At 44.2% G+C, this 27,194-nt stretch overlaps 1 protein-coding gene across 7 annotated transcripts in view; it reads left to right on the top strand.

The window, feature by feature from the left end:
* LOC140198021 (dedicator of cytokinesis protein 9-like) overlaps positions 1–27,194 on the top strand; it is a 352,664-nt gene that overhangs the window by 228,219 nt on the left and 97,251 nt on the right. For all 7 annotated transcript variants that reach the window (XM_072258835.1, XM_072258830.1, XM_072258833.1 and 4 more), the window contains exons 13-27: positions 922–1,044; positions 2,821–2,903; positions 3,886–4,014; positions 4,277–4,356; positions 5,690–5,877; positions 7,467–7,532; positions 9,452–9,544; positions 11,250–11,373; positions 12,667–12,788; positions 17,357–17,443; positions 18,615–18,704; positions 22,407–22,522; positions 23,348–23,414; positions 24,630–24,755; positions 25,145–25,216. In XM_072258835.1, the coding sequence (XP_072114936.1) occupies positions 922–1,044; positions 2,821–2,903; positions 3,886–4,014; positions 4,277–4,356; positions 5,690–5,877; positions 7,467–7,532; positions 9,452–9,544; positions 11,250–11,373; positions 12,667–12,788; positions 17,357–17,443; positions 18,615–18,704; positions 22,407–22,522; positions 23,348–23,414; positions 24,630–24,755; positions 25,145–25,216 (1,566 nt within the window). The remainder of the gene's footprint in view (positions 1–921; positions 1,045–2,820; positions 2,904–3,885; positions 4,015–4,276; positions 4,357–5,689; positions 5,878–7,466; positions 7,533–9,451; positions 9,545–11,249; positions 11,374–12,666; positions 12,789–17,356; positions 17,444–18,614; positions 18,705–22,406; positions 22,523–23,347; positions 23,415–24,629; positions 24,756–25,144; positions 25,217–27,194) is intronic.

The raw sequence follows: 27,194 nt of genomic DNA, 5'->3' as shown, positions 1-27,194 counted from the left end.
ATAGTGCAATGAACAAAACTGCACACATTACTCTAACCGTGACTTAACTGGTTTTTATAAAGATGTACAATAACTCCCTGCTCTTAGATCCTGTGCCCCAACTAACAAAGGCAAGTATCAAACACATTTTCTTCGTCTCCTTATTCAACTGTGCTGCCACCTCCAGGGAGCCCTGGACTTGCATATTAAGCTGCCTCCGTGCCTCAGTGCTGATAATCTGTAATGCTTGGGACTTCGGTGCCAAACCGGAAGATTTTCTGGACTTGGATATTATTCCTTTTAATACCTCAACACACTCTAAATGCACTTTTATTGTAGGTATTCTGTGATAGTATAAACTTTGCAATGAACCCTGTAAGGTTAAAGGGTTTGCAAGGACTAGAGTGATAGTGGGTTGCGGGGGAGATTGGAATCAGGGTTCCAGTGGATTTCAGGGACTACGGGTATAGGAACTCTTGTGATATTCAGGAGAGTGTGGGTACAGGAATTTCATTGAGTTTCAGGGGAGTGTGGGAACTGGGGCCCAGGGGGTTTCAGAGGAGTGTGGGAACAGGAACCCCTGTGAGTTTCAGGGCAGTGTGGGAGCTAGGGCCCCGGTGAGTTTAAGGAGAGTGTGGGAACTGGGGCCCCGGTGAGCTTAAGGAACATGTGGAAACAGGAGCCCCAGAGAGTTTCGGATGATTGTGGGAACTGGGACCCTGGTGAGTGTCAGGGGAGAACAGCTGTGAACCAATTGTAGAATTTTTGTAATTTCCAAATAGTTGGGTAGGTGATATTGGAGCTTTCTCTAGAGTCCCATGATTCACTGTATTCACTGTGTGTGTGTGTGTGTGTGTGTGTGTGTGTGTGTGTGTGTGTGTGTCCTCGTCTTAATACACCTCCCAGTGGTACTTTACTGAATGTCGGGTGTTGTTTCTGTAGGGGATTTTCTCTGTCACGTGCCCTCATCAAGACATCTTCCTTGTTGCCCGAGTGGAGAAGGTTCTGCAGGGGGGCATCACCCAGTGTGCAGAGCCGTACATGAAGAGTTCGGATTCAGTTAAGGTATGGTGTTTGATAAGCAATGCGCTGCTCAGCCTCGATTAAGCTTCATGATTTTTGTGGAATGGCCTAAACTCAGCTGGTCACCTGGCCCTGAGGCTTCACCAGGGATTAGCAGGTTCTCCTCTTTTGCTTTGCTCTAATATCTCAAGAGTTTGCATAGGTTAAATATTTTAAAGAGCTTGAAAGTTCAAAGTACCTGTGTATATATATGTTACTACATACTACCTTGAGGTTCGTTTTCTTGTTGGTATTTATTGGAAAAATAAATAAATACAGTCGCACTTATGAAAAACTATACTTAAGTGGAGACTGATAAACAACCAATGTGCAAAAAGAGACAAAAAGCACGAATTAAAAATAATAACACTGAGAGTAAGTTGTAAAGAGTACTGGACAAGTGAGTCTGTAGGCCATTGAGTCAATTCAGATTTGAGGCAACTGAAGTCATCCATGCCAGTTCAGGAGTCTGATGTTTGCAGAGTAATATTCCTGAACCTGGTGTTGCGGCATCTAAGGTTTCTTTTCTGTATCTCCTGCCCCATGATGGTAGCGTGAAGGGAGCTTGGCCTGGATGGTGGGGGCCACTCACATAGGATACTGGATACTGGGGAGGGATTTGCCTTTGATGGACTGGGCTGCATCCGGAAAAGCTTCAGCTTTTGTCCAGTGATGCTCTTTGCAATGTTTAACTCTTTATAAGCTGAGAGGAAGGCTGAAGGTCATGTCATTTCCAGGGCCCAATGTGCTTTCTTGCTAGAATATCCTCATAAAATGTCCACATCATTTCCAGCATAAATGGATAGCACTGATAAACCTGTGCCAGAACCAGTCGTCTGATAAAGGCTAGAAATTCTGCTTTAGTGAAGATAATCAAGTGGCAGATCTTGACCCCAAGATGATTTGGTAGAGAAGTCCTCTGCTGTCCTTTAGAACAGTGCTCTGGGTTTTTTTGCGTACATTTCAGAAGGAAGGAATTTAGCTACATGTCCTCCTTAGCCAAAGTTAGCGACAGGGTGGCCCTCCCTCAGTGGTTGGTGGACATTGCTGCAGTGTCAGCCACAAGCTCTGGAGCAGGAGATGAACCCATGACCTTCTGGTTTCGAGGGAACCCCGTGGGCTGTGGCATGTGCAGGTGCTTGCCAATGGTGCCAAGAAGCTGAACGTTGCATTCTTTATAGTTGCATGCCAGGAAATCTTTTTCATGACCTCATTTTTGGAGGCACTGATTTTGTCCGCTGGTGTTACAGTCTCCTGGTTCCAGATCTAAGCATATCTAAGTTAGCATGCACCAACATCATATATTTCTATGTGTCACGATGCAGTGTGAAATTTAAAATTGTCCATCTTTTCTTCAAATCTCTTAATGGTCTCGCCTGTCCCCCTCTATGCAGGCTTCTTCACCATGGTCTTTGTGCTCCTCCAGTTCTGCAGTCTCAGGTTTAGTTGCTTCAATCTTCAGTTGTCTTCCCTGAGCTGCAGAATCCTCCCTAAACCTGTCCATCACTTCGGTCACATCCTGCTGTAAACCTGCTCTGCAGTCTTGCCATAACGTCTCTGGAGTCAGATGTATCTCCTCTTGTCCGTTGAAACTCTTTGAGATGCTTCAGCGATCTGTAGATTAGTAAATACCCCATCTGACAGGAACTTTGGAGATCATTGTCATTTCCAAGTTCCAACATCATGAAGTTTCCACAGCGTTCACAGCATCAAGTGACAGTACTGTAAAAGTTGTCTTGATAACCAAGAGCTGATCTGACGAGCTTCATTCATTTACAGGTTGCACAGAAAGTGTTGAAAAACGCCAAACAGGCATGTGCGAGACTTGGGCAGTATCGCATGCCATTTGCTTGGGCTGCAAGGTAAGAGGGAAGGAAGTTATAGAAGGAAATGTGCCTCGTGCTCAATTGTAAGGCTTAAGTGAAATACAGGTACTGGGCTGCAGGGAGGATATATTTGGGCCAGTTAGTCCTTCCTGCAAAGTGTAAGCAGTTTATTTTTACAGAACTTTGGATTTCACCTTCTGCATTCTGGAAAGATCTTTGATCATAAGCTATGAGGTTTTGTTTTAACCAATTGTTACTTACCTTTCACTCATTTGTAATAAATGCTGTGAAATTGAAGTTTTAAATTAATTTACTGGTTCAAAAGAATCAGTAAATGCCACTGATGAATTGTTAAGTCGTTAGCCATGATTGTAAGCACAAATGTAGAAGGATCATTTTATGTAGGGAGTGCTGGATAAATGCCTGGACAAGAGAAGAGTAGTGGTGGAGCAGACAGGGAAGATAGTACGAAGCTGGCAGTCATTAGATGGACCAAAAGGCTTGCTTCTTCATGGTACATTTGATGTTGCTATTTCCTCAGTCCCCCTAACATAGGTAGTTCTACTATAACAGAATAATTATGTTCCTAAGAAACCACACATTATACAAAGTTATGTTAAAGGACTACAACTAATGTAGCCTGGATAATGCGAATGATATTTCTGAATCCGTCAGAGGCATTTAACTGATTCATATTACGGAAACACACAATTTATAACAGAATTGCCGTAGTCTGGGTTTAATAACAGGACTTGTACATATCTGTGAAAAATGCACAGCAGTTTGTGTTTAATCCTATGGTTTTTGTATGTTAATATATTCTTATATGATGGACAGACAGAATTACTATTAAAGGACAAACTGCTCCAAACAAAATTAATAGCTCTATTATTCTGCCATTGGCATTAAGTTTTTGTGTATTGACTTTTTTAAAGAAACAAGTTTTCATGTTTTTCCAACTTTCCCTTTTGTAAGAGCCACCACTTTGCATCTTAAATGTCTCTTTTCCCTTCAATAGACCGGTCTTCAAAGATGCTCAAGGGACACTTGACAACGACAAGACTACACGATTCTCTGCACTTTATAGGCAAGATAGCAATAAGCTCTCCAACGAAGACCTACTTAAGTTGTTGTTGGATTTTAGGAAGTGAGTATGCATTTATTTATTGTACAGTTCTGAAATTTCTTGTAGCGAATCTTGTGGAAAAGGTTCAAGGTGTATCTTCAATCTGCTAGAACTTGTGTCCACTAGAATTGCTGTAGCAGTGCAAAATACAGCACAGGCTAGTTATTTGAGCCAGTTCTTTTGGACCATGTGTAGAATGGGATGAAAGAATTGGGATGTAAATATTTCCCCCTTGATCTGCTCTAAAACTTCCTTAACCTTGTATTTTATTCTGCTTCTTTAGACCAGAGAAGATGTCTAAGCTTCCAGTTATCCTGGGGAACCTGGACATCACCATTGACAACGTGACTCCAGATTTTCCGAGTAAGTTTGCCTGCAAATCCTCATAGGACTTCCTTCACTGCTGCTCTCTCTCTCTCTCCAACAACTCCTGCTACTATTTGCAACTTTGTTTTCAAAAGGTGGGAAAATGCTTTTGCTTGAATTCTGAAGTAATGACAGTAAATACAAGGCAGGTCAGTTAGTATCTGTGGGGAGAGAAGTGGAGTCACTGTTTCAAGTTAATGACCTTCCAGCAGATTGGTCTTCCCTCCATTGCTCCTCTTGTCCATCCCCAATATCCCTTGCTACAACATTTAGAAACTCCATCACAAAGTGAGCTAATTCCATTTTCTGGATTTTTCATCCCAAGTATTTTGCCTTACCTCCATTCCTCCTGCATTTCTTGAACAACAGAATACTGGTTACAGTATCATCATTGTTGTCATGCAGGGAGCTCCAGTGTGCATTGGTTGAATCTGGCTGTTGGAAATGTTGCATGAAGAGTAGAAATTGCCCAGGTTCCCTTTAAAGAAAGGCCCTTGACTGACCGTCTTGAGACAGTTCACATGCCACCATACCAACAACTGGTCTTGGTAATGATGACCACAAAACACTCTGTCCCATTTCACTAACTAATGTCCTTCAAGGAAAGAAATTTGCCAACTTAGCACACGCGAAACACTGGAGGAGCTCAACAGGGCAGGCAGCATTTATGGAAAAGAGTAAACAGTCGCTGTTTTGGGCCGAGGCCATTCTTCAGTACTCATTTTTGCTCAAAATGTTCCAACTTGCCCAGTCTGACTTGTTATTTGCTCCAGAAACACCAATATGATTAGTTCTCTCCTCTCCGCTGAAATGAAAAGGCACAGAGGATATGCGGTAAACATTGGCCTGTCAGCGATACCCATATTCAGAGAATGAATAAAATAAACATCTCTGACCTAACGTTGGGCCTCACCTGTCTCGATATATCCTCAGGTGAGTAATTAATTAATTATTTAGAGATACCTCCCAGCCCTTCAAGTTATGCCAACCCAGCAACTTCCCTGGGCAAGCCAGATATTAACCCTAACCTAATCAAGGGACAATTTACAGTGGCCAGTTACCTACTTGGTACATCTTTGGACTGTGGAAGGAAACTGGAGGGCCCAGGGAAAAAAAACATGCCTTCCACAGGGAGGACATACAGACACCTTACAGAACAGCACTGGAAGTGAACTCTGAAGTCCAGAACACCCCAAGCTGTAATACTGTCACGCTAACCACGATGCTACTGTGACACCCAATTATGTGCTGCTGGTCCCTATGAAATGCGTCTTGTCGTGCTGCATTAAGTGCTGCCCCTTCAGCGCACCACGATTTTTTTTTTTTGCAGGTTGTGTGAACTCTTCGTACATCCCAGTGAAGCCTTTTGAAAATAGCTCCAAGGTTTTGGTTACGCATGAGGTGGAAGAATTTTTTCCTTGTATAATGAAACTGTCTCAACCATTTACCATCTATAACAATCATCTGTACGTTTACCCAAAACATCTGAAGTACGACAGTCAGAAATCATTTGCAAAAGTGAGTAATATTGCACTTTATTGCACTGGGTTAGATTTTCTGTCATCATTTGTTGGTTTTCTTTCTGCTTTGCACCCTTCCTAACAAATTTCATGACACACTCCGGTGCTGATAAACCTTATTGTGATTCTGATTCCTTCCCTGGACTAATTTGCACCCTGTTTATTGTGAGAATGTCCATTGACAGTATTGTTGTGTGGACATTGAACAACTGTACTAGTTATCTTAACTGTCATGACTGCAAAATGAGGCTGGAGAATGGATATCTTGTGGTGAGTGGTTCACCTCCTGGCTGTCTAGAATATTTCCACCAGGAGTGCGAAGGACTACTCTCCATTTGCCCACCTGTGTGCTGGTCCAGCAATAGTTAACGTAGATGGATGCCATCCAGATCAATCCGCAGATGCTGGGATATGTAAAAGTTCAGGAATCTTGGACGGAGCAGTCAGCTAAGTTGTCATCCATCCACTTCCCCAATCATTTCCTCCACACCAGCACTTTGTGACCACAGTATGTGCCACCTAGAGCATGCAATGAAGTAATGTGATAAAGTTGTTTGATAGCATTTCCCCTAATTGTAGCATCTACTGATCCTTCACTGACATTGGATCTAAATCCCGGCCCTTTATCCAGACAGTGCCTGAGAGTGCCTTCTCCTGAGGGGCTGCTAGAGCTCCAGAATTCAGATCTCCACTGTCTTCTGAAAGATTGGCCTTGACAGGTGTGAGCACCTCCCTTGAATACGTAAAAACAAAGCACGTGTGGCAGTAGACTGTAACACACACAAGATGGTGGCAGAACTCATCAGGTCAGGCGTCATCTGTTGAGGGGAATAAACAGTCAATGTTCTGGGCCGAGACTTCACTGAGTCCAAATGAAGAGTCTGCTGACTGTTTATTCTTCTCCATAGATGCTGCCCGATCTGCTGTGTTCCTCCAGCATTTTGTGAGTGTTACTCTGGATTTCAATCATCTTGAGAATCTCTTTGTATTAATGAGACTGTTATCCAATCTTAAGCTCCCTTTGAGCTCCCCAGCGTCCCCGATTCCTATGATGTTATTAAATTTACCTGATTCACCGGAAAATTACAATATTTATATGCTTCTATGATGATTATATTATACTAATTGTTTTTATGATGCTTAAATTATACTAATTGTTTTTATGATGAAATTATACAAATTGTTTTTATAATGTTTAAATTATGCTAATTGTTTATATGATGTTTAAATTATACTAATTGTTTATATGATGCTCTGTGCCTGTGATGCTGCTGCAAGCAGATTTTTTATTACACCTTCCATATGACAGTAAACTTTGGAATTGACTTTGAGTTTAGATCTTAAACACAAATTTTGGAAATAGAGTCTAACATTCCAGAAAATCTCCCATCCAGCACCACCAGATTCCCAAGTATGCAGGATTAATGGAGTTTTATCCTGTATGTATTGTAGCTAACTCCCAGTGATTCTGAATGAGACAAGTGCTGTTGGAACGGTTTGTGTGTTGACAGTGATGCTGTAATCCAGACTAGCTGAGTCGGTCTTCAGCTCCGAGTATGTAAGATGTTTTATTTTCCTTTTGTTCAGGCAAGGAACATTGCGGTTTGCATGGAGTTCAGGGACTCTGATGATGAAGATTCACAACCTCTGAGGGTTAGTATGATTCGGACTGCAAGATTCTCCATTGTTGCTAACTATACCATGCCAGCCATTGGGTGAGGGGGTGGGGGAGAGGTGTATGGATCTCAGTTGTAGAATGAACAGTCCGTTTATTCAGAGCTGTACTGGAAATAAGTCACACAGAATGGAAACAACCTCTCCATATCTACATTGACCCATCTGCATTGATCCCATTTTCCTGCATTTAGACACAGCTTTCTATTCCTCTTTGATCTAATTTTGTGTGTAGACACTTCATGAACATAATCAATGACTCTGCTTCCACCATTCTTTCAGGTAATGTATTACAGATACTCAAGAAAATTCTCCTCTAAATCTCTACTTCATATTTCATACCTGGTTTTATCAGTGACGCCAGCTTCCCCTCCTTGGATTCTGACTGCATTTCCCACTGCCTCGGTAAAGCAGCCAGCGTAATCAAAGGCCCCCCCCCCCCCGCACTCTAGACATTCTCTCTTCTCCCTTTTAGACAGAAGATACAAAAGCCAGAAAGCACATACCATCAAGCTTAAGGACAGCTCCTATCCCGTAATTGTAAGACTGTTGAATGGTTACCCTGCTATGACAAAATGGACACACACAAAATGTTGGAGGAACTCAGCAGTCCGGGCAGCATCTATGGAAAGAATAAACAGTCGACATTTCAGGCCAAGATCAGGGCCTTGGGTCTTGGCCCAAAATGTCGACTGTGTGCTCTTTTCCATAGATCCTGTTGAATTCTTCCAGCATTTTGTGTGTGTTGCTTTGGATTTCCAATATCTGCAGATTTTCTCTTGTTTGTAATAAAATGTACTCTTGACTTTAGAATCTACCTCCTTATGGTCTTGCACCTTATTGTCTACCTGCACTGCACTTTATGTGTAACTGTTACAATTTGTTCTGCATTCTGTTGTTGTTTTCCCTTGCACTGCCTCAGTGCACTGTGTAATGACTGAACGGTATGCATGATAAGCTTTTCACTCCATCTCGCTATGTGTGACAGTAATAAAATATATCCAATTCCCTGTAATAATAGTCCACAGGTTTAGGTGTTTCATAATCTGTAACGTGTTCCATAAATTACAACCTATCAAATCTTTTCCTACTCCTTGTCCTCCGTCAAGTCATATTGCAGTTGGAACACTCAGGAGAGAAGAATGGAAATAGAATTGGTTTAATATCGTCACATGTACCAAGACACAGTGAAAACTTTGTCTTGCATACTATTCACACAGACCAATTCATTATAATAGTGCTCAGAGGTAGGACAAGGTAAAACGACAACAATGCAGAATAGAGTGTAACAGCTTACAGAGAAAGTGCAGTGGAGGTAAAATACAAGGTGCACAATCATAATGCAGTAGATTGTGAAGTCAAGAGTCCAACTTATGTAGGGAGAGCCTTATTAGTCTTATAACAGTGGGATACGATAACCATAGCCTTATAACTTGCTCATGGGTATGATATCTCCATTTTGGTCTTTTCCCAGCAAATTCTTCCTAATATCTCTATGACATGACCAGGGCAGAACATTTCTTTGTCTTAACAAGGCTGTATACTAATGTCATACTGAGAGCAAAAAACAGTCATTACTGGAAGAGCTCAATAGTTTGGATAGTATCTGCAGAAATAAAGATATGGTGGCCTTGCTGCATCAGGACTGAGTGGAGGGAGAAGATGGTCAGTATAAAGAGGTGAGAGGAAGGCGCAAAGCAGGGGATGGTAGGTCAGCTAGGTGGGGCGGGGGTAATGGAGAATTGGGTAGGAGCAGGGAGGGATGGTAAAGGGAGCGGCTGGAAGGTTATGTGGCTCCCTGATACCAATGTGTAAATGAAGATGTGAAATCTTTGTTTAAGATTATGATTTTTATTAAAAAAAAGGTAAACTTTACTGTCTCCCTGCTCTCTGTACAGTGTATTTACGGGAGACCTGGAGGTCCTGTCTTTGCAAAGTGTGCTTTCACTGTGGTATTGCATCATCATCAATACCCGGAGTTCTATGATGAGGTAAGCATTGCGATCCCAGAGGCAAATGTACTGAATGGTACAGCAGGTAGAGCCACTGCCTCACAACTCTAGCGACCTGGGTTCGATCCCGGCCTTGGGGAGTTTGCATGTTCTCTGTGTAGCCCTGTGTGTTCCCCTCCCCAGCCCCATGACCCGTGTCTGTTCCTCCCCCCAGCCCCATGACCCGTGTCTGTTCCTCCCCCCAATCCCATGACCCGTGTCTGTTCCTCCCCCCAATCCCATGACCCGTGTCTGTTCCTCCCCAGCCCCATGACCCGTGTCTGTTCCTCCCCCCAGCCCCATGACCCGTGTCTGTTCCTCCCCCCAATCCCATGACCCGTGTCTGTTCCTCCCCCCAATCCCATGACCCGTGTCTGTTCCTCCCCAACCCCATGACCCGTGTGTGTTCCTCCTCAACCCCATGACCCGTGTGTGTTCCTCCCCCCAATCCCATGACCCGTGTCTGTTCCTCCCCAGCCCCATGACCCGTGTCTGTTCCTCCCCCCAGCCCCATGACCCGTGTCTGTTCCTCCCCCCAATCCCATGACCCGTGTCTGTTCCTCCCCCCAATCCCATGACCCGTGTCTGTTCCTCCCCAACCCCATGACCCGTGTGTGTTCCTCCTCAACCCCATGACCCGTGTGTGTTCCTCCCCCCAACCCCATGACCCGTGTGTGTTCCTCCCCAACCCCATGACCCGTGTATGTTCCTCCCCTCCAACCCCATGACCCGTGTGTGTTCCTCCCCAACCCCATGACCCGTGTGTGTTCCTCCCCTCCAACCCCATGACTCGTGTGTGTTCCTCCCCAACCCCATGACCCGTGTGTGTTCCTCCCCCTCCAACCCCATGACCCGTGTGTGTTCCTCCCCAACCCCATGACCCATGTGTGTTCCTCCCCTCCAACCCCATGACCCGTGTGTGTTTCTCCCCAATCCCATGACCCGTGTGTGTTCCCACCCCCCCCCAACCCCTGACCTGGTGCTCCGGTTTCCTTCTGCTCCCAGACTTGTGTGGGATTAGTAGGTTACTTGCCTGCTGCAAGCTACCCTTGAGTTTGTTTGTAGTATCAGGGGTAGGGAGAGTTGATGGGTGTGAATGTAGATTACAGGGAAGTGAGGAATAGGATTGTTGTGACAGCTGGCTGAATGGCCTACATTATTTGAAAGTGCGTTGGCGCGTGGCCAAGTGGTTAAGGCGTTTGTCTAGTGATCTGAAGGTCGCTAGTTTGAGCCTTGGCTGAGGCAGCGTGTTGTGTCCTTGAGCAAGGCACTTAACCACACATTGCTCTGCGACAACACTGGTGCCAAACTGTATGGGTCCTAATGCCCTTCCCTTGGACAACATCGGTGGCATGGAGACAGGAGACTCTCTCAGTGGCATGGGCAACTGCCAGTCTTCCATACAACCTTGCCCAGGCCTGCAACCTGGAAACCTTCCAAGGCGCAAATCCATGGTCTCACGAGACTAGCGGATGCCTATAATATAATTTGAAAGTATATTTCTCTGTGAATTTTATTCATTTGGGATTTGAACATCACTGGCTGGGCCAGCATTAATCACCCTTGAGAAGGTGTGGTTGTGCTGCCTTACTGAATCGGAGAATTTTCCGATTAAGACCTCAATTAAATAACTTACAGAGCTGACCGACACTGATTGAATTCAGCTGGTTTTTGATTTTTGATGGTATTTCTGTCTCTGTTTCAGATTAAGGTCGAGCTCCCAACACAACTGCACGAGAAGCATCACTTGTTATTCACCTTCTACCACATTAGCTGTGACAACTCGAGCAAAGGCACCACCAAGAAGAAAGAAACCATTGAGTCACAAGGTCTAAGTTACCATCATTCTTGAGTGTTGGCATTTAGGGCAGCAATGAATGTCCTCCATCTCTTGTGGTTTTGAGGGCTTCCTTCATTGTGTCAGCAGCTTCCTCTTGGTTTTCACGACTGTCAGTCATGCAAGGCCCGGGTGGAGACTCAGGAATTGCACTCAGATGTAGAAAGATTCTTCATTGCTGTTTCCGTAACAGTTTTGTGCTACCAGTCAAGGTTGTTAGCCCTGAGCTGAACTCACAATCCTGGAGGACTGGTGGACCGTTCTTGGTCTGGCCTCTACCCTTTGACCTGTTTGGTATGGGTGACCCTCCTAAGAGACAAAGCATAAAGCCCTAACTCCAGCCTTCATAGCTCTGCAGGTCACTGAGGCGCACAAGCTTCCAAACCACGACAAGGTTGTCCTCTTGGAGGATATTAACAGTATCTAGAGGAATATCTGTTGTATCTCTCACCACATCACACCTTAAAGCCAGTTTAGCACCTTTATACAATATGTGGGTTTGTTTTATTACCACAATCAATTTGTACATAACATTGCCCACAAGGAACAACATGATAAGGACCAGGTGTGCCTCTGTTCCCAAATTTGGACATTCTTCATTTTATTTTGTAAAAGGTACTGCCACGTAGTTCTGGTGGTGATGACCACAACCGGCCTTAGAGCTAGCACTTTAGATGTGTGAGTTGCCATTCTCTCAAAAATATTTCAAAATTCAATTTTCCTCAGTTCCAAATGTTTGTGTGTAATAGTTAAGCTGTGAACCAGTCTTTATTTCATGTTAAGAATTTAAAGAATTAGTCTAAGGAACACGTATCAGCTTTGCAGACTCCCGAGTCCTTCACTCATCACAGGCAGAGATCCCGTTGAGATGGTATTTGATGGCATCGAGTGGTGGGGGCAAAAGGACGATTCTCCCCACAGACATGCCTGTGCCTTTGTGGTCAGCTCATTTCACTGCTTGTTTGCCGACCATTGACTCAGCCTCTTCTGGTTGTGAATAAATTGTCTGTACGTCAATATTAATTTTGGTTTCCACAATAACTTCGGCTTGTATTCCTAATTCAGCTCATTTGTAATCCACATCTTAAGGATGCTCTCGGGTCTTTGCTTCCAGATGTGTTGACTTTCTCCCCCACTTTGACACTCAGCCATTGAGATGCTTTTGACCACATGTGACACGTCACTATATGCAGTGATGTGGCCACTCCACCAACTGCTTAGTCATGATCCAAATCTCTGAGCTCTCAGCGGATTGTTTAAGCAGCTTCTCTTCTTGTTCCTGCAGTTGGTTATGCCTGGCTGCCCATTCTGAAAGATGGTCGTGTGGTGACCAACGAGAATCAGGTCGCTGTCTCAGCCAATCTACCTATTGGTTACTTAAGCTACCAGGAGCTGGGAATGGGAAAGGTAAGGGTCTGTGCCTCCTCCTGGCCACTGGGTGTAGACACATAAGGTGCCTATCATGGTCACTGACAGAAGGCCAGTGATTTGGTAAACCATCTGTCTGCAAGTGACTGCAATTAAAGTTCATGAAGAGCAATATATTGTAGGTACAAGCCCTTCAGCCCATTGAGTTCATGCCGACTACAGTGGCCACCCAGCTAGCCCCAGTTTCCTGCATTTGGTCCATATCCATTCAAGCTCTCCCCCTCCGTGTACCTGTCCAAGTGCCTCTTAAATGAACAATGGGTGGTGTTTTCATGCAGCCTGGGACTTCCACACTGCCAGACTCCGGAACCTTAATCACAGCTGCTACAGTGAAATGCAGTTGTGTGCAACCATCCCCCATTCCACGCGTTACTGGTGTAATCATCCAGTGCAGATTTAGGAGACGTTACTGTCAAGTGGTAGAGTAGCGGTTAATGTGACGCTATTGTAGTTCGTGGTGTTCTGGAATTCAGTTCTGGCGGTGTTCTGTAAGGGGGGGTTTTCTTGGGGCCCTCTGGTTATCTTCCACAGTCCAAAGACGTACCGAGCAGGTTAATCGATCATTGTAAATTGTTCCATGATCAGGTTAGGGTTAATTGGGTTTGTCGGGATTTGCTGAGGCGACGTGACTCAAAGGTCCGGAAGAGCCTACTCTTATGTTGTTTCGCTAAATAAATTAAAGATAAATAAATAAACAGAAGCTTTAGAAACTCGGCAGATCGGGCTGAAAGAGTTAGCATTTCACGTCAAAGATGTTTTCCTTGGAACTGCAAATAGTTAGAGAGAAACCCAGTTTCAAGTTACAGAGAGAGGTTCAGCTAGCTCGGCTGTGTGACTGTTAGCCACCTGTTGATGTAAGTTGTGAATAGCTGGGGTCAAGCACTGATTCCCTGCTGTACCCCATTAGTCACAACCTGAAAAGGATCTCTTTATTCTACTCTTGGCTTTCTGGCTGATAACCAATTCTCAGTCGATGTCAGTAAATTCCTTGTGCTCTAACTTTGTTGCACAATTTCCTCTGCAGGACCTTATCAAAAGCCATATGAATATCCAAATACACCCAAACCTTGGGTCCTCCTTATTTATTTTACTGGTCACGTCCTCAAACAACTCCAGAAAATTAGCCTGGCATGATTTTCCTTCAGAAATCCATAGTGGCTCTGCTCAGTCCTGATAAAGGGTCTCAGCCTGAGATATTGACTGTTTATTCCTCTCCATTAATGCTGCCCCTCCTGCTGAGTTGCTCCAGTATTTTGTGTGTGTTGCTCTGGATTTCCTGAATCTGCTGAATCGCGTGTTTTTCTGCTCAGTCCTGTTCTCTCTCTCTAGGTTTCCTGTAATTATATCCCTATTGTAGATTCCCGTATTTTCTTTTCCACTGACGGTAATTTCCAGTTTCTCACATCCTCCTGAGGCCACGTGCCACCCTCTTATTTATAGGAGCAGTTCCAGATTCAGCAGTTGTTCATTATTTTCAATACCACCTCACTCAAAGCTTGAGGACGTAGATCACTGGCTCCTTGGGATTTCCCAGCTTTCGAGCACTTCAATTTATCATTGCTATTTTTATTTAAGGCAATTTTTCAGTTCCACATCCCACTGGAGCATGCTTCTCTAATACATCTGCTAGGTTTTTATGCTTTCTTCTTTGAAGATCAACACAAGATAATTCTTTACTTCTTCCATTTCAATATTCCTCATTACAAATTTTGATCTCTGTAAGGATCTTACATTTCCCATTGCCTGTCCTATTCTTTAGAAGTACACATTGAAGCTCTTGCTTTCCTCAAAGGCCATGCATATTTAGAACAGAGCACAGCACCACATTTGACCCATCATGTCTGTGCCTTCCATGGTGCCAATCCAACTAATGGCATCATAAAATTATATTCTTTTTGGTTTTCCTTTATGGACTGCTAAACACTCTCAATCCTGAGGCCTGCAGCTACTTCTGGCAACTTTATAAGCCTCTTCCTTTCAACACACATAAGAGTTGCTGGTGAACGCAGCAGGCCAGGCAGCATCTCTAGGAAGAGGTACAGTCGACGTTTCGGGCCGAGACCCTTCTCGGCCTGAAGTGTCTCGGCCCGAAACGTCGACTGTACCTCTTCCTAGAGATGCTGCCTGGCCTGCTGCGTTCACCAGCAACTTTTATGTGTGTTGCTTGAAATTCCAGCATCTGCAGATTTCCTTATGTAAGCCTCTTCCTTTGCCTGAATTCTATCTTTAATTTCTCTTGTCAGTCAGTGATGAATCCCTTATTCCTTTAGGGTTTTGTGCTTTAAGTGAGTATATTTGTTTTCATTTTAAGCATTTTTTTCTTTTCAAATCTATTGTCAAACCTCCTGTTCTATTTGCCTAATCACCACAAGCAGCTCTCTCCTCGTACATCATTGTTAGCCCAGACTGACTTGAATGACTTGACAGCCTTTGGTAGCAGGGTGAATACATCCTGTCTGTGCACTTATCTTTGCAACACTCATCCAATTCTCACTTGGTTATATCATCCTTTCTTGGTTTCTTCTCCTTTACATATCCCACTGGGAGAAATGGAGGCAAAGAACGGGGTTGGGTTCAGGGAATGGCTCAGGGGAAGAGGACATCCAGGTGTTTCCAAACCAGAAACCAGGGATGAGCTGGAAGGTCCACTCCTTACTGAAGTCTAAGTGACTCTGGTCTTTGCAAGAAATCAAGATCTATATTGACTGGCTCCCTAGGACAGAAAGATGGATTCTGGACCTTACATCCTACTTTGCGCCTTCCTGGCTGCCTGTACTGCACTTTCTCCTTAGCTGCTTAACTTCATTCTGCATTCTGTTCTTGTTTTACCTCGTTCTGTCTCAGTGCACTGTGTAATGATTTAATATATGCGAACAGTATGCAAGACAAGGATCTCAGTAATTGTGACAATAATAAACCAATTCTAATCCCATTACTGATAACGTGAGGGTGAGGTATGGAAGAAGATGGCTGGATGGGGGAAAGGAAGATTGGTAGGAGGAGACCGGTGTGAAGTAAATCACCAGCATGGATCAGAGGGGCCAATTTGTGGAATAACTGCACAACAATTTATTTTCTAGAGCAGGAGTTCTCAACCTTTTTTTATTAATCCCATGGACTCCTACCATTAACCAAAGGATCAGTGGACCTCAGATTGGGAATCCCTGTTTTAAAGGAACTCAGTAGGTGGTGAGCTGTATCTATGAGTGAGGAGGGCAGCTGGGGCGAAGGAACTGTCACTGTTTCAGGTTAGAACCCTGCGTCAGGACTGAGTTCCTCCAGCAGATATTGTGGTTGCTCCAGGTTCCAGCATCGGCAGTCTGTCATGTGCCCAGTGTAACTACACAGACTGGATAGGGTATGAGTCATGTAGGCTGGAGAGTTGGGCACAGCAGGTAAATTATTCAGAAAGGTGACAAAATTGTTGGGTGTTTTTCTACAGCTGGGTCCATTCCTTCCAGCAGCAGATCCCAAACTGGCAGGTTGGCAAAAATTCAAAGCTTTGAGTATAGAACCTTTAACCACAATTAGGATTTTGCATCTCAGAGTTGACCTATGATTCAAAGGGAGTAGAATGCATAGTTAGTTTATTTTTCACTTTAGTCTTTTAAAGGCAAGAGTAAAAACATTTTGCAAGGTTGGATATGTTACCTTCTGTCACCGAGAACCTCTGATTGATTTGGTCTTTGAAGGTGGTATTTGATCTTTGAAAATGGAACTGAGTCCAAAGTCTGATCAGCCATGAGGTTATTGAACAGTATAGAGTGGAAGAGTGAGCGACTCATTTCTGAAGTTGCCACCAGTAATCCAAGCTGTCACGCTAGTTGATAGTATTTAAATAAGTGTAAGGTCTGCTGGCATTCATCAATCTGCGAATTGAGTTGAAGGGCCTTGAGATAAAGTTCTAGCTCTGTAAAACTCTGGTTAACCACACTATGTTCAGCTCTGGTCACCTCATCATACAAGGGATATAGAAGCTTTACAGAGATTTACCTGAATTACAGAACTTGTATGACAAAAGGCTGAGTAAGCTAGAGCTTCTCTCTTTAGAGCAATAAAGGATGAGAAGTGGCTTTATAGAGGTGTTTATGAGAGGCAGAGGTGTAGCGGGCAGCCAGCACATTTCACTCAAGGTGGGAAAGTCCATCCACTTAAGATGAGTGGCAGGAAGATTAGGGAAGATGCTTACATAGAGAGTGGCAGATGCCTGGAACGCACTACCGGGGATGGTGGTAGAGCCTGATATGATAGGGACATTTCAGCGACTCTTTGATAGGCACATTGGAGGGTTATGGCCTTGTGGGGGGAGGGGGAGGGTTGGATTGATTGTGGAGTAAGTTTATATACTGTAGGTCAGCACAACGTTGTGGGCTGAAGGGCCTATAATGTGCTGTACTGTTCTATGTTCCAATCTAGTTCACAATGAGGATGCGTTGGAATGATGAGTATATTTTAGGGTTAACCGATTATGATGAAAATCTACAAAATATAGTTTTATTGTGATTTAGATAATTTAGATTCACGACTGTTTTCATTTGACATTTCAGCACACTGGTCCTGAAATCAAATGGGTGGATGGAGCCAAGCACATTTTCAAAGTTGCCACACACCTTGTGTCGACGGTCTATACTCAGGTTAGTAGTTGCCTTCTTTGCAGTTCCTCACGTGTTTGAAACTTTGTTTTAAAGTATTGATTATGTTGCACTTGTCCTTGTTACAGGCAGTTACAGGCTTTTTAATATTTACTTGTGAGTGAATTAATATTTTTCAGTGCTTCATAAAATAATCTTCCTTTTTCGCATGCTTGGGTAGATGACTTGTTAAGAGACGAGATTTTTACTTTATTGGTCAATGCCTAGAATACAGAAACAGGGAGGTTGTGCAATAAATCCATTGTGGCTATCAGAGAGGTACCTCAATTAGTGCTGCAGTTCAGTCCCGGTCTCCAGTGCTCTCTGTGTGGAGTTTGTATGTCCTCCTTGTGTGCTAAAATGTGTGGGTTAGTTGGATAATTGACAAATAAATCCAAAAGGCGAGTCAGTGGGTGTGTGCGAGAGAGAATAAGTTGCAGGGAATAAGGTGAAGGGAAATGGGGAGAGGCAGAATGGGACAAATAAGTTTGCTGTGCTGGGAGCCAGCACGTACCCAGCGGGTTGGTTTATGAGGTGTTGCCAGGCTGGAACAGAAAGATCACAAAGGCTGGGGTTGATTCCTCTGAAAGAGGGGAGCTGAGAGGGGAATTATTCAAGCTGGGTTTCCAGCAGCTACAACAGGTGAACATAGAGCATCTACTGACCTTTAGTGGGAAAGTTGATAACTGGTGCAGTAATTGGAGGCAAGTTGAGGAAATACTTTTTCACCAAAGGTTGGCAAGGTTGGTGGAGACTGAAATACTCAACATGTTTTTAAGTGTACTTGGCTGAGCCCTTGAAGAGCTGTAACCAACAAGTCTGTGTATGAAGACTCAGGAATAAAGTTTTCTTGAAGCATGTGTACAGTGGTTTGTGGGTCCTAGATCCCTCTGATTCTCTGGTTAAAAAGTAGAGCATCCTCCGGAAGAATCTAATATGGCAGCTTAATAAGAAAACAGTAGCTGCTTCTGTAACGTAGTTGTTCTTGGAAGTAGTCAAAAGAACATTAAGGCAAAGACAAGCAGATATTTGAACTGCAGTGTTGGGGAGGGTTGTGTAGGAATGGTACTGAGGTCAAGATTGGGTTGGCTATGATCATCCAGAGAGTGGTGGAGGAAGATGGAAGGACCACCTCCTGTCCGTGGGTCTGATGTTCTTCTTGTATTGTCTGCAGGACCAACATCTCAACAACTTCTTCCAGTATTGCCAGAAGTGTGACTCGGGAGCTCAAGCTTCTGGGTCAGAACTGGTCAAGTTCCTGAAGGTGAGTTTGCAGCTTCAGGCCAGCGCTGTCACCTCCACTAAGCTCTTTTACTTTTCACTGACAGCATGACACTTGCTTCATCTTTGTAATGCCAACAAGATGGATCATAGAACATAGTTTAGTGAAGGGGAAATTATGACTAACAACCTCAACAAGTTGGGTGTAGGTGGATCATTATTTTTTTCTCATTCAATTTATGTAAATAGCCAATGACAGGTAGACGTTCATCCTCAGTGAAGCATAATTCACTTTAAAATACAGTTGTATTGGCTTTAGAAACCTGGTATGCTTAATCATTGTTGAATTTCGTAAGTTATATGCGTGACAGGATAAATTTCTACCCCAGGCAAACTGTTATCCCAAACATTGTGTTTCTTTTGCATTTTATTTTTTTAATATGTTTGGTTATATTTAGCGTCAGTTATATTTCTACTGATGCCTGACATATAAAACATTTTGTGTTTCGTCAGCCTTGCTGATCTTAGACAAAGGTATAAAGTTGCTCACTGGTGCCCTGCCTCCTTGTAAAGTCATTGAATGACGCAACATAAAAGAGGCTGCTTGGCCCTTTGAGCTTTTGCTGGCCCTTTGAGTGAGCTTTCCTAACTGTCTCACTTCCCAGATGCTATCCCTGTGGACCTGGAAGTTATTCCCTCATCTAGCTGGCTGCCAGTACAGATGTTAAATTGTGGTACAAGGAAAGAGACAACTGTACATTTCAGGCATTTCTCTTGTACACCCTAGTTCTTGTTGTCCTGGGCACTGCAAGCACAACTTCCTTTTGGTGAATAAGAGTTTAATTTTCCCCTCCTGACCTGAGCAGGTTTAACAGTGCAGTTAACGGAAGAGTTGAAGGTGAAAAACTTTGGTTATAAATAGTTCAGAATGGACATATTTTCCAAAGCATTTTTGTAACAGTTTCGGCATTTTGAACCAATAATGGGTGTGAGACATCGTGGTTCCTACTCCCACAAACGGCATGAAACAATGTTTAGATGTTAGTAGAATGGTGAGTATCAGCTAGAGCACCAGGAGGTCACCTCTGCTCTTCTTTAGGAGAGGGCCATAGGCCATAAACTGAGGTGAGTAGTGGGGTTTGGTTCAACACCCTCGTCCAGAAGGCAGCGAGGCCTGTGAATATGACCACCTTTGTCTCCTGTTGCCAATGGTGGGTGACGCACGAGGTGTCAACCTCCAGGTGGGCAGAAGGAAGCTGTGGGGTGATTAGGACACCGCAGGACAATGACCCAGTGTTGTCATTAGCAGTGTTACCAGGCTGGAGCAGTTGTGTTAACATGCCCCGGTCTAGACAAATAGTAGCAGCATTACTGGACTCAAATCCAGAGTCTTGAATTAAAGATTCTGAAATGTGAGTTCGAATCCCACCATGGCACCTTGGAAATTGAAATTCACTTCATTGACTAGGTTTAAGTAAAAAGCTGTTCTCGATAATGATAACCAAATTAAAAATTACTGGCAGAGAAAGCAAGATCTCTCAGTGGCCACGCATTTTAATTCCACATCCCATTCCCATTCTGATATGTATATCCACGACGTCCTGTATTGTAAAGATGAAGCCACACTCAGGTTGGAGGAACAACACCTTATATTCCGTCTGGGTAGCCTCCAACCTGATGGCATGAACATTGACTTCTCTAACTTCCGTTAATGCCCCACCTCCCCCTCGTACCCCATCCATTATTGCCCATCCTCTGGGCTTCCCCCCTCCCCCTTTCTTTCTCCCTAGGCCTCCCATCCCACGATCCTCTCATATCCCTTTTGCCAATCACCTGTCCAGCTCTTGGTTCCATCCCTCCCCCTCCTGTCTTCTCCTATCATTTTGGATCTCCCCCTCCCGCTCCCACTTTCAAATCTCTTACCAGCTTTTCTTTCAGTTAGTCCTGACAAAGGGTCTTGGCCCGAAACATCGACTGTACCTCTTCCTAGAGATGCTGCCTGGCCTGCTGCGTTCACCAGCAACTTTTATGTGTGTTGTGTTAAAAATTACCGGGTTGTCGTTAAAACACATTTGGTTTACTACTGTCCTTGAGAATGTGAACAAGAACCCAAGGGAGAGAAAAGGCTATGAGATTTGTGCATTAGCATTTAAATTTCCTTTCCCATTCTGCATGCGTCTCCAGACCTCCAGTAGTGCTGACTTTATTCCTTGGAGCGTGGGAGGCTGAGAGGTGATCCTACAGAGGTGCTGTGTATAAACTCATGAGGGGATTAGGCAGGGTGTATGCACTCAGTCTCTTTCCCAGGATCAGAGATTCAAGAACTAGAGGACGTAGGTTGAAGGTGAGAGGGAGAAATTGAAGGGTACACAGAGGGAGGTATTTATTTATATTGGGGGGAATAGGCCCCCCAGCCCATCGAGCTGCGCCGCTCAGATATGCCCCAATTTAACACCAGCCTAATCACGGACCGGTTTGCAATGACGAATTAACCTATTTACTGGTACCGGTTCTTCTTTGAACTGTGGGAGGAAACGGTAGCACCTGGAGGAAACCCATGCGGTCATGGGGAGAATGTACAAATGCCTTACAGATGGTGCAGGAATTGAACTCCTAACTTTTTCTTTCTTTTCAAATCTTATTATTTTTTTCCAAAATAAACATGAGTACATCGAAGTAAACAACATTTAGAATGTCTCAAGAAAAAAAATTGTATAAATATTGAAAAAATGTTGTGTTGGAAAAAAAACCCTACTAAGCAAGAAAAGTGGGGAAAAAGAAAAATCCCATGAGGTGTTCAATCCCAGAGCCATGTGTCATACATAAAGCTTCTAAAGATAAACATCAAACCACCAGCAAAAAAAAGGTACCAAAAAAAATTGACAATTAGATCGTGGAGAATCCATCAATTAACTCAAATGATAATAAGGAGCAAATGAACTCCATCTTTTCTCAAAATCAAACATAGGTTCAAAGGTTTGACTTCTAATTTTCTCCAAACTGAGACATAGCATCACTTGAGATTCTTTACAAACTTGGCTTCAGTTCCGCAATTTTGTTTAATCTTAAAAAATTTAAGCTTTGTAGTTTAATTTATCGGAACTATTTTTTTAAGCCTTCTTTTGAGTGATCCAATTTTTTTTTATTTTGGAAAAATAAAGGTATTAATTCTTTTTTGGATTTATTTAAAGAAGGTAAACTGATGTCCTTTGAACAATTAGTTGATAAATATTCTTTCATACTCACACTTTTTACAATATCTCCAACTTAAACATTTCTTACAAAAGTATTTAAGTACTTTTCCTTACATATTGGATGCTGACCTGTTGGATACTATTATGAGAATGAACCCTTCGATGAAGGGTTCCATTGGAAGAATTTATAACTTACTATTACAATGGAACTCCTAACTCTTGATGCCCTGAGCTGTAATAGCATCGGCTAACCGCTATGGTACCAAATGAGCTGCCAGAGGAAGTGGTTGAGGCAAGTTCAATAACTACTTTTAAAAGGCAGTTGGACAGGTACACAGGTAGGAAAGGTTTAGAAGGTTATGGGCAAGTGGCACTGGCTTGGGTGGGAAATCATGGTCGACACAGACCAGTTGGGCCGAAGGGCCTGTTTTCGTGCCGTATGACTCTATAAAGCGATTCACCAGTGTGGCTCATGACCGTTGAGGTGGGCTCAAAACATTAGCCCTGCTGAGGAGAAATAAATAAAGCCTTTCTTCTTGCTTTCCCTCCAGAGTTTGCACGCGATGGAAGGCCACGTGATGATTAACTTCCTACCCACGATCCTGAACCAGTTGTTCCGAGTCCTTGCCCGGGCCACACACGAGGACATTGCAGTGAACGTGACCAGGTGGGGGAGCAGGTCAACGTCGAGGCGAAAGGTCCTGCACTTCCTGAAACCCCGCAGAGTTAAATGTCCCTGAACTGCCGGGCATGGGAAACTGTAGCCGTCTCTCAGCCACGGCCTTGGATTAGCAGCACCTGTGGCAGTCTGTCTTCACTCATCTGCATTTGTTCAGTGCCCCAGTGAGGAGCAGATGGTGCGGAGAACAAAGCCTCCGTGCGGTGTTTGTTGGGCAGGCTCGAGGACATCAGCAGCAGGACCCTGTGGGGGTTGGGTTGAGCTGGGCAGCAGTATTTTAGCTGTTGGTGTTGTGTCCCAGCTGCGCGAGGGCATCAGTGTCTCGTCCCTTTGGACACGGAGTTAATCACAGCCTGGCTGCTTGTCGGCTTGTCCTTGCGAACGTTGCCCCATCTAATTTCCACGTTCCCCCCCTCCCCCCCCGTCTCTCCAACCACCTTCGACCTGTGGGCCCATTCACGGGGGTCCTCTTGCCCCACCTGCTCTGGTGGCCCCGTCTCATGATTCTCCCCCGCCGCACATTCCTATCTCCTTGGCACCATTGCCCCACACCCAATGATTCTGCCCACCACTCAAACTCTCATGCATTTGCTGTTCCCTGAAGTGAGTTTATGAACCGCTTTATCATCCCTTCTGTTCGCCCCCACCACCCCTTGGCCCGTTCACGCCTCCACGTGTTTTACTGTCGTGTGCATCTGCAGTGGTGTACTGACCCGTCTGTTTACAGTGACAAGAGCTGAAATGTCAAATTCTCTGAGACCTCAGATGATCATTGTGCACAAATGCATACATTTCATTTCCTTCTCTCCCTAGGGTTCTTGTCCACATCGTCTCCCAGTGTCACGAGGGTCTGGAGCACTACCTGAGGTCCTACATTAAGGTGATGAGTGATATACATTATCCAGCAGGTGCATGCAATGTTGTTAGCTGTAGCTGGGCTTTGGAGACTGTGTTGTGAGCAGTGCAGATGGGATTCTTGTTTGCTCTTGCAGATCATTTGTCAAATGGTTGTCCAGGGCCATTTAGTCCAAATCAGCTGAGGGTGAACTGATCCAAACTGATCCAACCTGATCCCTCTCCCCAGCACTTGCCGGCAACCTCTGAAATTAGAGCTGAGCCTGCAATTGTTTTGGCTCTGGAAGAGGCCATCTGACCCATTGTGTCTCTGCTGCTTTCTGTCAGTCCCATTCCCCCATAACCCTCCAAATTATTCTCTCTCAAGCACTAATCTTGTCCTGTTGTCAACATGGAGCACTTACACTTCACAGATGCAGCCTGACCTTTAGAGTACTTCCAGGATTTCTCATTCTGTGCTGCTTTGATTGAATTTCAAGGACTGGCTTCCATCAGCTAGCAAGCTCCAGATTATAACCTTTCTCCAGTGACAACTCATCCTCAAATCTCCACCCCTCTCCCCCTCCTCCCCTCTCACCCTTTTCCTCACTCCCCTCTCACCCTTTTCCTCACTCCCCTCTCACCCTTTTCCTCACTCCCCTCTCACCCTTTTCCCCACTCCCCTCTCTCACCCTTCTCTCCACTCCCCTCTCTCACCCTTCTCTCCACTCCCCTCTCTCACCCTTCTCTCCACTCCCCTCTCTCACCGCTCTCTCACCGCTCTCTCACCGCTCTCCCACCCCTCTCCCCCTCCCCTCCCCTCCCTTGCTCATTCTCAGATTTAATTGCTCTTTTATTGACAACCATACTTTCAGCTGTCTGAGCCCTGATCCTCCTTGTACTCCTTTCTCACTTGACGTATGTTAAAAGCTATATTATCTGATTTAATATTATCCTGTATAACTGTCAAATTTTATTTGAAACATCTCCTGTAAAATGCCTTGGGAGCTCTGTCAGAGACGCTTTGTAATTCTGTTTTTTCTGCCTTTCATTGAACCTGTTTGGCAGGCGTAGTAGGAGCCCGAGGTGCTCAAAGAAAGATTGCGTCAGATCAGTGCAAAGCCCTTACTGTTAAGAGTTTTGTTACCCGTGTTATGTTAGTATCAACACAGCTGGCTCAGGATTACTGTCGTTGGGTTGGGTGAGGTGTTGATGAACGAGCTAAAATTAATCATTTCCTCATGTTGTTTGATGTCCTCAGTTTGTTTTCAAAACCGAGCCCTGGAATTCATCAAAGTGCAAGACCGTTCATGAAGAGTTAACCAAGTCCATGACAGTTCTGTTGAAGACCACAGCTGACTTTCTCACCTGCAACAAGCTGCTCAAGGTAGGTTTAACTTAACCACCCTCGTAGTTTAGTGAAGCAGCTCAAGTGACGAGACCAGGTCACTGAGATGCCTTAATCCACTGGTCTGAACCAGTGATCGAGAGCCCGTCATTGAAATCCCACCATGGTAACCATGAGACCCCCTGGATTACTAGTCCAGTAAATTTAACCATTTAATTTCTGCCTCTCCACCAGACCAAACCAGCAGCGGCTGAAATTCACCCACGCCAGTATTCTGTCCATGATGGATAATTAGTGCTGTGTATCATATCATGACTGCAACCAGCTGACCATTTGATGCTCTTTGAGAAGATTAATTCATCCTTTTAATACCTGTTTGAAATTTACATTCTTCTTTCTAAAATTCTAAAAAATTTGTTTGCTTCTAGTATTCTTGGTTTTTCCTGGAGGCGTTAATAAAGTCAATGGCACAGCACCTCATAGAAACCAGCAAACTGAAGGTAGGCAGTCACCTGTCCGATGTTGCTCTGTTGCACGGTTACTGTGGGCCGTGGTTAGACTTGGGCCAGAAGGAGATTTTTTTTTAATGATCTTTCTCCCTCTGTAAAATTGAGCTTACCCAAAGGGGCTACAAGACAGTAGATGCATTAGTATCAATACAGATGGCTCAGAGGATTACTGTCTTTGGGTTGGGTGAGGTGTTGATGAACGAGCTTTCAGTACTCTTTCAGAGTTCCTTGGAAGTGTCCGAAGATTGGAAAACCACTAGTGTGACACCTCTGTTTAAAAAGGGAACATCTATCACCAAAAAATACATGAGATTCAAGCAAAGAACTAATAGCAAGACATGGAAATCATAATCAAACATAGAACATAGTTTAATGAAGGGGAAATAATGACTAACAATGTCAACAACGTGTGGGGTGATAGGTAGATGAAGGATAGGTAAGGGACGGTCCCCAGCAAATCCAACTGGTAGTTCAGGAGAAGCAATTTTATCTGGAGAGTGTCAAGGCAGCAAAATGAACAACTTTTTAAGCTTAAACATTTCTCTTTCCCTCTGGTCTGAATCCAGCTCATAACCCCATCTCCGACTTCCCCTCTAACTCTGCCTTTGATGGATACATCCAGAAGCAAGTTGCTGAGAATGCCAGAAAGTGCAGAAATGGGGAGTGCATCACAGTTGAGGTGACAAGCAGAGACAGGAACCAGGAAAGAGATACAGAAGAGAAGGAGATGGGTGAGGGTGGAGAGGCTGTCATGAAGTAGACAGGCTGAATGGTCTCTTTGTGTTATAAATGTGCCTTTCCTTTTAAACTAATTTTAGTGGGCATCTTGATAAATTATTACACACAGCTGGTTGCTAAGTAGGTGGAGCAGAATTAGTTCAGTTGTGAGGCACTTGTCATTTGCAGCAGTCGCTCACACCGGGCAATTGGTTGAGGTGACAGATGTCTCCAGACACGGTCAGTGCATCTGTTCCTGTGTTCTCGCCTTACAACTGGGTGAACAGCTGTGGGGCTTTACAGACCCAAAAAAAGCATGAATTTTTGTTGAACTCTGCAACACTGCCACGTTTGTTGTGGTCAAGATTGATTTGCGGGAAAGGTTGAAATAGCTTAAAGCCACGGAAAAGGAAGCATTGAATGTGGACGCTGAAGCCTCCTGATTTGCAGTGAGCTCAAGTCCCTTTGATGGCAAGATCTGGAAACAGTTAGATAGGACATAATGCATCCCATTGCATTGTTCAGGGAAGCGGGGTTGGTCTCTGCCCCTTGGCCAACGTTTGCTCTTAGCCAGCACCACAGAACAGATCCTCTGATCATTATCACTTGCTATTTGTGAAGGTTTATTGTATGCGACTTAGCTGCTGATTTTCCAACGCTTCAGGATTTGCAGAGGAGATTCAACAAGATGTTGCCTGGATTAGTTCTGGGGAGAGATTGGACAAACTGAGTTTGTTTTCCCAGGAGTGAGGGGAGGCTAAGGAGTGACCAGATAGAGCTAAAGATTTTGAGAGGTTTTGTTAGTGAGAATCTTTTTTCCTTCTGGTAGGGGTATCAAAAACAAGTTGCATGGGTGTAAAGTGGGAGGAAGGGGATTTAAAAAGGATGCGAGTGGGGCAAGTTTCTTTTTTTTTAAACAGAGAATGGTTGTTATCTGGAATATGCTGCCAGGGGAGCTGGGGGAATCAGATACAGTCACTACCTTGAAGAGGTAAACACCTATGTAACCAAGGCAAAGAAGGATATAGATCTAGTGCAGGTAAATGGGCCTGTTTCAGTGCTGTATGACTCCATGGAAACAATGCCTCCATCTCAACAAGGAGGTGTTAGCTGCAAAGCATGACATAGGAAGGATGTGAAAGCTTTGATGGGGGTGCAGAGTACATTTTACCCCTGGGTAAGAGAGCATGTCTTGTGAGGAAACGTTAAAGAGCTAGGCCCTTTCTCTTTGGAACAAAGGAGGATGTGAGGT

Source organism: Mobula birostris, chromosome 5 (assembly GCF_030028105.1).
Source record: "Mobula birostris isolate sMobBir1 chromosome 5, sMobBir1.hap1, whole genome shotgun sequence".
NCBI lineage: Eukaryota > Metazoa > Chordata > Chondrichthyes > Myliobatiformes > Myliobatidae > Mobula > Mobula birostris.
This window is presented reverse-complemented; position numbering and strand designations above follow the sequence as displayed.